Source organism: Diabrotica virgifera, chromosome 2 (assembly GCF_917563875.1).
Source record: "Diabrotica virgifera virgifera chromosome 2, PGI_DIABVI_V3a".
Lineage (NCBI taxonomy): Eukaryota > Metazoa > Arthropoda > Insecta > Coleoptera > Chrysomelidae > Diabrotica > Diabrotica virgifera.
In genome coordinates this window covers 73,575,244-73,588,643 of record NC_065444.1, presented here as the reverse complement: position 1 = coordinate 73,588,643, position 13,400 = coordinate 73,575,244, and the positions used below count along the sequence as shown (strand labels likewise).

General features: G+C 30.9%; 1 protein-coding gene across 4 annotated transcripts in view; it reads right to left on the bottom strand.

The window, feature by feature from the left end:
* Positions 1–10,781: 10,781 nt before the first annotated feature.
* LOC114329471 (E3 ubiquitin-protein ligase Topors-like) overlaps positions 10,782–13,400 on the bottom strand; it is a 70,850-nt gene continuing 68,231 nt past the window's right edge. For all 4 annotated transcript variants that reach the window (XM_050643784.1, XM_050643781.1, XM_050643785.1 and 1 more), the window contains one exon: positions 10,782–12,968. In XM_050643784.1, the coding sequence (XP_050499741.1) occupies positions 12,299–12,968 (670 nt within the window). In that variant the 3' untranslated portion in view covers positions 10,782–12,298. The remainder of the gene's footprint in view (positions 12,969–13,400) is intronic.

Here is a 13,400-nt window from a genome sequence, read left to right as displayed (position 1 = left end):
ACGACAGGGAACATTGAATGGTTGACCCTTCCCACATTCTACGCCACTGGCGGAATTACTATTTTAGCCCAATTTTTCGATTCTCCAATACTTCCTATGTAAATGATGTACTCTTTATTCGTAACGATAAAGTTATTAGTTTTCGAGATATTTGAAGTGAATGGGCACAATGCATAGTAGGGGAGTGCATTTAGATTATCACTTCGGAAAAAATCAAACAAGATAAAACTTTTTGTAATTTCATTAAGAAATGTTTAATAAACAACATATCAAAAAGTTCTACTCGAGAAGTGGGTGCTTTATTTTTTATTAAACAAATGAACAGCGAAGTTAGATGTTTTTTTAAATAACTCCGAAAATATAATTTTTAGAAAAAAACTGACTTGACCATTGAAAAATTCAGAAAATTTTACAAAAAAAACCTTATATAAAGATTTTTCTAAAATTAAATCTCTAGCTTCTGTAATTTTTTATTTATAACGCTAAAGTCACCCTTCTCACACACATTGGCGCACTGTAAACTAGCGTTGTAAGAAGTGCACGGTTGAGTTTTTTTAATGTAATTCTTTAACTAATGGATCAAAAGAAATTTTACAAATTGGACATGAAATAAGATGAAATAAGCTATTTTATGGTTGTAATAAAAAGAAATAAAATTTATGGACATAAGTACGGTGTGGGCGGAAAGTGAGCCTTACATGAATTTTGTTTAAAAATGATTTAAACATGTGTAACTAATACAATTTTACTTATAAAACTCTCAAATTTGCAAAACTTACCTCTCAATCATCTTACTAAACGATGTTTTGTTCAAAAAAAATCTCAAAAATTTAATTCAAATAATAGGATGTCTCAAAAAATGTAATTTTTGAAAACTTCGTAGTTTTACAGAATTCCCACCATTTTAAGACGGTATTACTCAAATTTGAATAAGTCTAATACAATTTGTTTGCTATTTTTTTAAAGCTTGGGATGTAATCTTTAAAAAACACTGAATCATTTTAGTTTAAAAATTAAATAAATAATTTCTTTTTGAGAAAACTAAGAAAGATAACAAAAATATAATACAAAAACCGAAAATTACCAGCTGAATAAATGTATATACAGAGTGATCAAAACTTTTTTCTGTAAAACTTACCTAAAATACATTTAATAATAAGCTTCAACAATAATAAATGTTCAACAAAAAAATTTTTTTTAGCTCTTATACAGTATGTCTGCGTAACTTGGAACCTATTGATAACTTTTTTAATATCAGCTTTACGAAAAAAAGTTATTCTTTATAAAATACTCTACATCGTATATAACATAAGATACAATCATCAAATATCAAATTTTGTACGAGGTATGTCAAAAAATATGAATTTCACTCATGAGTAAAATACCTTTATATTTCACAATATCGAAAATTTTTATAAAGGAAAGTTGTTTGGATTTAAAAACTATGTCCCGATATGTAATTACATCCTTCTAATCGAAAATTTGTTTTTTTTTTAATATTCTTTCTAATACATTTTAATTTTTAATATTATTGTGAAAATTATTTGTTTATCTTTTTTTTTAAGAATGAAATTCCATATTTGTTTGATTGGATTCTACTTGTTTTCATTTAAATATCCGCCATTTTGGATCCGCCATTTTGAAATTTAAATTTTTAATCTTTAATTCAGATTCAACAACCTGTTAAAAATAAAGACAATAAATGTTTTAGAAAAATGTTCTTTTTTATGTTCTTTTTAGAAAATCCGCATTTTTGATCCGCCATTTTATAGTTTATAATGTTAACATTTAAGTTAGGTTTATCAAAGCTCTCAAAAATAAATATATGTAGAAATAAATACATTTTGTAAAGAAATTATGATTTTACAACTATTTTTTAAGTTATCCGCCATTTTGGATCTGCCATTTTATAATTTAAATTATCAAAATTTGATTCAGGTTCAGCAACCTCTCAAAAATATCCACATATATGTAAACAAACACATTTAATAAAAAAAATTCGGATTTTACAACTACTTTTTAAGGATTTTTAGGAACAAATCCGCCATTTTATATTTGCAAATTGTAATGTCAGATTCGGGTTCAGCATAAGCATAATCAAAACTAAAATAAAAACATTTTTTATCAAAATAAAATGTTGAATTCACCCATATTCTTAACATTATTTATACAAAACAATTGTTATTGCTTAAACAATTAATAAACAATTAGCGGCGAAATTTGTGAGTAGAACTTTTTACTTTAACATATTTATAAACTAATAAAAGAAGTTTTAGAAAAATATAACCTTGTTTGATTTTTTCCGAAACATTGTATCTTTTCGTTCTAATTGCACTCCCCTATAGCACAAAATTGCTTTGCCGTTTCATTTTCAACTTCAAATATCTCGAAAAATAATGACTTTGTCGTTACTAATGAAAAGTACATTATTTACACAGAAAGTGTTGAAGAATCCAAATATTGCGCAAAATAGCAATTCCGCCAGTGGCGTAGAATTTGGGAAGGGTCATCCATTCATTATCCCCTGTCGTACGCCTCTGGTAGTATGTAGAAACGTTTGTTTATCACAATTTCGTAGGGTGTACAGTACCTACACTTTATGCCAAGTATGATAAGGATACGTGAAATAGTTTTAACGTACTGGGTAAAAATGATTAATAATTTTTTAAATAAAACACCCTGGTGATTTGGGTTAAATCTTAATATTTTGAGGTCTAGAATCTACAACTCTGAGATTGGACATTCTTAATGAATCACCCTGTATAGTACCCAAAAAACCCATTTGCAACCTAGCTGCTCAAGTGTCCCGAACGTGGTGTATTTTTGCCTTATTTCCCTGGCGTAATTATATGTATCATTATAGTTAACTCACTACTAGCAACATAATACTCCAGCGTTTCGGACTCGTATCCCTCCTCCTCCTCATTCCTTGAGCCCTTCTCAGGGAGTGGTGATACTCTAAATATTGCTATTGCTTGCTGTCTTCATTGGCTGCGATCCCGCACCAGATGGACTACTTCATGTATAGGTGAGGAAACGAAGCATTACATCTAGTAATTTTGTGCAGAATGATGAATCGTCATGACAATTTTATTAACTAAATTGATCTCCAGGAGATGAAAATGTCCATATGAAAAATACATTCAAAGTGCATCTCGAAGAGATGGAAAATGAAAAATTTCGAACTCGGGAAATACTGACGGATATAAGTTCAATTTTTATACTCCAGGATTTTGGAGGTCGTTAAACACGAATTTCATCTTGACGATGGTCTCCAAGGTACTGGTGCCCAGGGTGGAACTCGTCGCCTAGAGGTTTATGTTATAATCAAAATCAGTCAATAACCATTGCTCGGAGGGTTTTGATGGTCACTGACCACGAATTTCATGATGGCGATGGTCTCCGACGTACCTGGTGCCCATGGAGGAACTGGTCGCCTGGAGTTTTATGTTATAATCAATCAATAACCATTACTCGGGGGTTTTTGAGGCCGCTGAGCACGAATTCTACGACGGCGATGGTCTCCGAGGTACCTGGTGCCCAGGTGGAACTTGTCGCCTGGAGTTTTATGTTATAATCATTAAAAATTAGTCAATATCCATTACTCGGGTGGTTTAGGGATTCGCTGAGCACGAATTTCATGTCGGCGATGGTCTTCAAGTTACCATGTGCCCAGGGTGGAACTCGTCGCCTGGAGTTTTATGTTATAATCATTCAATATCAGTCAATTCGCGGTGTGCAAGTACTTGGAAGGGAAACGAGAAACGACCGTGCGCGAGTCGCGTAGAAATATTGCAACTATCTTAAATAATTCATATTGTCAATTGAAATTGTCAAATTGACGTATATTTCATACCTTCTGTCATTGAAGCAGAAAAATTATATATTGCTCCACAATATTGATATGATATGCAATTATTATATAAAGGTAAATTTAATTAATTGTATTTTGCTTGCAGTACTGCATTTTAATAACTAATTTTATTTACTAAATACAATTATTTACGTTTGCATAACATAACCTGCATCTTATTTTTTCTTCTTATTATTTTTTTGGACTATGGCCTTGACAATTATCCAGCAACCAGGACTAATATAATTGGCCAATATAATTAAAAGTGCGAATAAAAGTACAGAGCGTAGAAATAGAGGTCGCTTTGCCGAACTTGCACGGTCCCAATAACCATTACTCGCGGTGTTTTGGTGGTCGCTTGTTATTAATCAACTTTTTTTGGTACGCGGGATCCAAGTCTACAAGATTTATGCGATGAAATATCCCAACTTCTGAACTGCCAAAATTCAAAATGAAAGTTAATATTTCCATAATGTTGTATAAATTTGTATTAATTGTGAAATCTGGTGAAAATACATTAATTTTTATTTCAGTACTAGTCTGGGCAGATTATCGGAGAATAGGTCATTTTTGGGAAAATTTATTTACCATCAATTTTATTGCTGGAATCGAATCTTATGATTACATACATTAATAAAATAAGTATGCAAAGTCCGCAGATAGTGTGCTACTTTTTTATAAACAAAATGGCACCCGAAAATCGTGTTTTTTTCAATTTTTCCTCTGTAACTCCAAAGATTTTAAACACCAGATTACACCAGAAACACCCAAAAAAAATTCACCGTAATTAAATTCTGAATAGAGACGAGTATTTCCGATTTACATCGAGGAAAATTTTACCCGTAAAATGCGGGTTTTTCCAACAAAATCTTTAATTTTCAACTAAAATTTTAAGTTTATCAATAATTAAATAACTTCATAATATAAAGCTCTTTTCGTATAGATTATAATTCCAGAAGCCGATGGAAATTGAATGAACAGTTTAGCAACAATTAAATCGTTAATTAAAAATTTACGGTCGCTATAATAATTACAATAATTATGAATTATGGATAAATAATAATAACTATGATTTTTGTATAGAAAGACAATCTAATTAGCTAATGTACTTTACAGAATTGAAATTGGCCTATTTAAGCGGCCTCGAGAATATTTTAAAATTATAAATAATTTTTTGGCTTATAAACAAATAGAATATCTCGGGAAATATTAAATTAAATCATGAAAACGGTATTAGAAAAAAAGCGGCACGCTTCTTTTAAAAGAAAAAAACGTTTAATTGTGATTTTTAAAATACTCATAAAATGAGTGAAAACGAGTGAAAATTGCAAAAAATAGCAAAATTCCAATCTAAAATTAGGTTGGAGAAAATGTAATCTCAAAGTTCAAAATCGGTATACGTTAAAAATTCATCTTCTCGGCTTCCCATGGAGCAATTTTCTTCATTCTTTTTTTATTCCCATGTAACTCGAGTAGATCCATCTAACTAACGCATTATTAAATGTCTCATGACAAAACAAGTTGCTCTTGTTTTGTTAAAATAAATTAATTTGTCTATTATAACAAAAAATTTTAATTTGTTTAAATAATTATACAGCTTTCAAATGAGAATATTTGTGTTTTTAACGTTAAAAGGTACACTTGTAGTAAGTTTATCTAAAAATGTCTACAACTGGAAAAAATATGTAGTTTTCTTTTTTTATAAATAACTTAATGTATTATAACAAAACAAAAGCAAGTTTGACATTTAATAATGCATTAGTTAGATGGCTCTACTCGAGTTATTTTGGAACAAAACGAGAATGAAGAAAATTGCTCCATGGGAAGCCGAGAAAATGCATTTTTTTAACGTATACTGTTTTTGAACTTTGAGATTACATTTTCTCCAACCTAATTTTTGATTGGAATTTTGCTATTTTTGACAATTTTCACTCGTAATATCGATAGTTTTTATTATAATAATATATGTTATGAGTATTTTAAAGATATGAAAATTGGTGTGCAGAAAGAGGACAAAAATAAAAAGATTATGGTTCGAAAATTATGATCCTATCGTTTATGTCTTTGCCGTAAATGCCGGTCAACTTTGACCGGTTGTATCTCAGGAACCATTCATCACAATTAAAAGTTTTTTCTTTTTAAAGAAGCGTCGTGCCGCTTTTTTTCCAATACCGTTTTCATGATTTAATTTAATTTTTCCCGAGATATTATTTATTGTAGCGACCGTAAATTTTCAATTAACAATTCAATTGTTGCTAAACTGTTCATTCAATTTCCACCGGCTTCTGGAATTATAATCTACAGCGTGTCTACTTAAGTTGGAAACATATGGGAAACTTTTTTATTATTAATTTTACGAAAAAAATTATTCTTTATAAAAAGTTCTGCATGCCCCAAAACCTAAGATTCAATCATCAGATATCAAATTTTCTCAATATTATACGAGGTATGTCAAAAAATATGAATTTCGGTCAAGGGTAAAGTACCTTTATTTCTCTCAATATCGAAAATTCTTATGATAAAAAGTTGTTTGGAATTAAAAACTAAGATCAAATATGCAATTACATTCTTCTAATTGAAAAAAAATTTAAATTTTTTTCTCAAATTTATGGATACCCAACATCGTTTTTAATTATTACAAATATGATAATTCGTTTATTATTCATTTTACGAAAAAAAGTTATACTTCATAAAAAGCTTTGCATGGTCTAAAATCTAGGACACAACAATGATATATCAACTTTTATTAATTTTATACGAGGTGTGTCAAAAAATATGAAATTCGCTCAAGATTATAGTACCTTTATATTTCACAATATTTCAATTAGAAGGATGTAATTGCATATTGAAACATAGTTTTTAATTCTAAACAACTTTTTTCATAACCGTTTTCAATATTGTGAAAAATAAAGGTACTTTACTCTTGACTGAAATTCAAATTTTTTTACATACCTCGTATAAAATTAATAAAATGTGATATCTGATAGTTGCATCTTCAGTCTTAGGACACACAGAGCTTTTTATAAATAATACCTTTTTTTCGTAAAAGTAATAATTAAAGAGTTATCGTACGTGTAATAAATAAAAACGAAGTTAGTATCAATAAATTTGAGAAAAATTTGGAAAATTTTTTTTTTCAATTAGAAGCATGTAATTGCATATTTGATCTTAGTTTTTATTTCCAAACAACTTTTCATAATAAGAATTTTCGATATTGAGAGAAATAAAGGTACTTTAAAATAAATGGCGACTCGATTCTAGTTTTCTGTTGACCTAGATATCAAAATATCAACAGGCACCGCTGGGAAATATTCCAAAAATGCGGTTCAGAGAAACTATATGAAACGAGTCTTTGTACTCTTATACAGAGTATGGCATTAGTAAAAATACAAAAATAGACGGTTTAGTTTTGATTTAAATCTGTCTCCTGCCATCCCCCGATAGCGCTATTTCTAGGTCTACCTTTTGTCAAGGAGGCTATGCAAGAAGACAAATTTAAATCAAAACTTCCGTAGTTCTCGGTATACAATAAAACTATTTATACCGGAGTAAGGTTAGAACGCCCTCTAACGGGGAATAAGTGAAATAAATGACGCCATTTATTTCACTTATTCCCCGTTAGAGGGCGTTCTAACCTTACTCCGGTATAAATAGTTTTATTGTATACCGAGAACTACGGAAGTTTTGATTTAAATTTGTCTTCTTGCATAGCCTCCTTGACAAAAGGTAGACCTAGAAATAGCGCTATCGGGGGATGGCAGGAGACAGATTTAAATCAAAACTAAACCGTCTATTTTTGTATTTCTAAAGGTACTTTACTCTTGAACGAAGTTTATATTTTTTGACATACCTCGTATAATATCGACAAAATTTGATATCTGATGACTGAATCTTAGGTTTTAGAGCATGCAAAACTTTTTATAAAGAATAACTTTTTTTCGTAAAATGAATAACAAAAAAGTTTCCCATATGTTTCCAACTAAGTATACAAAAAGAATATTATATAAGAATTATTATGGTTATTATAGCGACCGTAAATTCAATTGTTGCTATAGTCGGTTCGCTAAACTCAGACACAACTGGCTAGTGATTTAAGTAAGTAATTTTGCCAATTTGGTGAAATTGGCAAAAAAAAATTACTAAATAGTTAGTAATTTTGTCAAAATTGCCCAAAAACAAAAAAATTACCGACTAAAATCACTAGCCAGTTGTGCCCGAGTTTAACGAACCGACTATAAATTGTTCATTCAATTTCCATCGGCTTCTGGAATTATAATCTATACGAAAAGAGCTTTTATTCCAAGATATTTAATTATTGATAAACAATTACTTATCTAAAATTGTAGTTGAAAATTAAAGATTTTGTTGGAAAAACCCGCATTTTCCGGGGAAAATTTTCGTCGAAGTAAATCGGAAAAAACACGTCTGTATGCAGAATTTAATTACAGTGAATTTTTATTTGGGGGTTTTTGGTGTCAAGTTAAAATCTTTGGAGTTATGGAGCAAAAATAAAAAAAAAAACATGATTTTCGGGCGCCATTTTATTTATAAAAAAAAGTAGCACACCTATATTATTAATATACAATCATAAGATTCGATTCCAGCAATAAAATTGCTGGTAAATAACTTTTCCATGTATTTTGCTAATTAGCCCAGAGTATACAGTTTGTTTGAATTTTAATTACTCTACCCGCAAACGCTCAAATTATTGATTTTTGACCATTTTCTCAGGCCTGTAACTCCTATATGACGTAAGTCTACAACTCCAAATTTCAAATTTTTACATGCGTGCTTATCAGATATGTAAGGGGTCAAACTTTGAGATTTTTTTTGAAAAAATTTACTTAAGTCTCGAAGCGCAAACTTTTTTCATTTAAAGTATGTACGTATGTTTTTTGCAAAAAAAAATTACAAACCATTATCTGATTGCCTTATGCTGTTAAAAAAATGCTGAAAATTGAATTTTATCAGTTTACCTTTTCAAACTTTTAGGGTCATTTAACACTAGAAGCACCAACATTTTTGCATACCTAGAAGCACCGGAGCGGTCAAGATGACTGGTATTAGAATTTTCTATCGCCAGTCGTTTTCGTATCGTTTTTAATTGAAAAAAAATATATATATATTGAGTTGATACCTACTAACAAAAGACATTTAGTTAATTTAAATAAATTATTTAACCCCTTCGTGCCGGATCGTCATTCGGCAAGTCGGCTCCTATATACGGATTCGAGCGCTTACCGGGCGGTTTCGCGCAGTCGGTTAAAATACAGTATCACACTACAACTAATTAAAGTTAATGGAATAATAACACTAATTTTAGAAATAGTAAAACTATTTTTATTAAATTTATTATAAAAAAAAATAAATATTATTCTACATAGTATGTGAGTTAAATTAAATTTTATCCATAAAATGCCATTTTAAGCAAAAATTATTAAAAAAGATAATTCGGATGGAATTCCCCAGATTATATGTTGTGCTTGATATCGCCCCAGTCTCCTAATCTGGGAAATTCCATCCGAATTATCTTGCAAGGGATAGTAAGGTAAGTTGTAAACAGCAGCACAGTAACTTCACCTCCCACACAATCCCATCAGTCAAACATCCAAACAACCTTATCACTTTATCACCAATCAAATTAACTAAATCTAATCTCCTGGACATCACCCACTTTTGGGCGTGGTTTCCCCACTTTTAGATTTGAATAAGGTAATTCGGATGGAACAAAAATACCAGAAATATGATTCAGATGGTGGCCCGCCGTATATGGCGAACGAAAACTCATGATGCACCCGTATGCATCACCGTATTGAGAGGACAGTCAAGCATGATGCACACGGGTGCATCACCGTACCGAAGGGGTTAAGCACAATTTATTACGTAGTAACAAAATTTTTTAATTTTGCTTGTACAAGACCTACACACAAATTTTTTATATAGGTATATGACTCACATGATTTATTTTAGTTTTAGTTCCCACTTTTCCCCTTCTTCTTCTTCGGGTGCTATCTCTGCTACGGAGGTTGGCAATCATCATAGCTATTTTAATTGGAGATTCCCCTGTTCCAGTGTTCCCGTACATCAAAGTTTGTCCGACTCGACACCGTTAAGGGGCTATCCTAGTGTAAAAGTACGAAATTCATATACTTTTTTGGGAATTTCTAAAATAAAAAGAACTGTACCAATTGTTTTGAAAATTTGTATGAGCATTTATTATAAAAGGGAGTACATGTAAAACAATTTTCATAAAAAATATTGAAAATTAAACGATTTATGCGCCATCTACTGGCACCGTGAAAATAAAAATAAGGCCCCACTGCTGCAGTGATTGGGACTAACAGAGATCCTGAAACATAAAATTTCAAAGTGATTATGGAAATATAAATTATTTCCTATACCATCAACTAGGATTTTTGAAAAATATTAAAATTTGTAAAAATGATGAAGTGTTGATTTTTTTTTAATTAGCTAAAACATTTTCTGTTTCAAAAACCGCCAAATTGACATTTTTATCCGATCAAAAAACTCCTAGTTGATGGTATAGAAAATAAATATTTCAACAATAACTTTGAAATTTTATGTTTCAGGATCTCTATTAGTCCCAATCACTGCAGCAGTGGAGCTGTTTTTATTTTCACGGCGTCAGTAGATGGCGCACGAATCGTTTAATTTTCAATATTTTTTTATGAAAATTGTTTTACATGTATTTCTTTTTATAGTGAATGCTCATTCAAATTTTCAAAACAATCGGTACAGTACTTTTTATTTTAGAAATTCCCAAAAAAGTATTTGAATTTCGTACTTTTACACTACGATAACCCCTTAAGCTATGAACAAATTTTCAGCTTGCTAGTAATAATCTTTTATTTGGTACGTGATCCAGGACTATTTGGTTATTTGAGATATCAATAAAAAACAAACTGGCTGGAAGTGGGTTTGTCATATTTATTGACAATACACAATTATAAAAGAGTAATTAACAATATATAAAATAAATTTAACCTATGGATAGGTACACAATTATACAACTTAAAATAAATCGCAAATATAAGATAAATTAATATACAATATTTATACAATTTTTAGGCTCAAGATAATCTGCAAAATAGTCAATAAATAATCAATAAACCAAGAATACCCGGAGTTAATACACTAAGCGTCAAAATTATCGCATCACCTTAAAAATGGGACATTTTTAATGTCTCATATATCCTAAACCTATTGTTCGATTTTAGTGCTTTTTTTTTAATATGTTATAGCTTTATTCCTTAAGAATATCGATGTAATAATATTGTTGATGAACAGATAAGTGTCATTGTATACCGGGTGTAACAATGATAGTGTGTTTTTTCCTCAAAGTTTGGAACACCCTGTCGAATATTCTAGTGTATATAAAATATTGAAATTAAAACTCAACTGTAACCTTAGGCCATCTAAACATTTTGCTTTTTGATTCATTCGCTTATGTTGGATAATAAAAAAAGTTAGGTACTTTAACAACTAGCAACGTTCTTCATCAATACAGGGTGTTTCTAAATAAGTGCAACAAACTTTAAGGGGTAATTCTGCATGAAAAAATAATGACCGTTTACTTTAATAAACATGTGTCCGCAAATGCTTCGTTTCCGAGATACGGGATGTTGAATTTTTTCTTACAAACTGACGATTTATTTATTGCTCTAAAACCGGTTGAGATATGCAAATGAAATTTAGTAGGTTTTAATAGGTAGTTATTGCGCATTTTTTGACGTACAGTTAAGAATTTTATATTCACCATTGGCGTGCATACAGGTCATATTACCCGTATGTACGCCAATGGTGAATATAAAATTGTTAATTGTATGCCAAAAAAATGCGCAATAACTACCTCTTAAAACCCACCAAATTCCATTTGCATTTCTCAACCGGTTTTAGAGCAATAAATAAATCGTCAGTTTGTAAGAAAAAATTCCAACATCCCGTATCTCGGAAACGAAGCATTTGCGGACATATGTGTATAAAGCAAACTGTCATTATTTTTTCATTCAGAATTACCCCTTAAAGTTTGTCGCACTTATTTAGAAACACCGTATTGATGAAGAACGTTGCTAGTTGTTAAAGTACCTAACTTTTTCATTATCCAACATAAGCCAATGAATCAAAAAGCAAAATGTTAAGATGGCCTAAGGTTACAGTTGAGTTTTAATTTCAATATTTTATATATGCTAGAATATTCCACAGGGTGTTCCAAACTTTGAGGAAAAAACACACTATCATTGTTACACCCGGTATACAATGACACTAATCTGTTTAGCAACAATATTATTACATCGATATTCTTGAAGAATAAAGCCATGACATATTAAAAAAATCACTAAAATCGAACAACAGGTTTAGGAAATATAAGACATTAAAAATGTCCCATTTTTAAGGTGATGCGATACTTTTTTGGCGGAGTGTATTTTAATCATATTTCATATGCGGTCTTTTAAGTAATGTTTCATGTGGCTCTTTTCTCATTTTCCTAAGTAAATAATGATGATCTCGAGTATTCTGATCTGGAATAAACTCGGTCTCTTCAGATGCGACAGAACAACTAGGCATTGCCAGATCAATAGCAGGTTCTCGTTTAAAAATTGTTCTAAGGTCTAATAAATTATTGGAATTTGGCTCTTTTTTTAACGTCTTAATTACAAAACTGCCTCGCTCATTCGGGCCAGAAGAATCTGGCGTTGCCAGCTCAACAGCAGCGCTAGGTTCCCGTTTAACATTGGTTCTAAGATCTAATAAATTACTGCTATTTATAAAATCGATACTACTGCTAGGTCCCGAATCTCTAGAGCAGCTCGGTAAATTGTGGAATTTATTATCACTTTCAGGTTTTTGTTCAGTGCGTTCTTTGGCTGCAGTCTTGCTGTTTCTTTTGAAACTAGATAATAATTTCTTATATATACGTCGTGAGTGTGAACAAGAATCGGAGGAATCAGAACTACTGTCGACACTCTCCGATGACGAAGCAACTCTTCTTGGTTTCCTCTGTTTTCTTTTTGAATCAGAACTAGCTGTTGCAACACTCTCAGATGACGAAGGAACTCTTCTTTTCGGTTTCCTCTGTTTCCTCTTTCTTCTAAATCTAAAAAAACAAATATAATTAAAACAAGAAGTGGTAACACATCACTAAATAAGTCCCGTCATTACCAAAGATTTGTTGAGAAGGTTTACAAAGATTGAAAGACGGCAAGTTGGCATCCTCAGCATCAGACTTATCTACTACACTTTGGTATCCTGACTTGAGAAAGCACAAATACTCAGAAGCGTCCAATTAAAGGCCAGATGGATCAAAATCACGACGAACCAGGCAAGTCAATGATACACAAGCTGGAAGACAGCTACTTGGAATTGTAGAGGATTGTAGTAAAAAAAATACAAACTAAAAAATCGTAAGATAAACTTAGCCTTCATAGCTGACACGAAAAAGAAACTTCAGGAAACTAAAAATTTGGATGACTACACAATGATTACAGTGAAGTAGGTCAAAACTGCGGTGTAACCATATTAATCATCC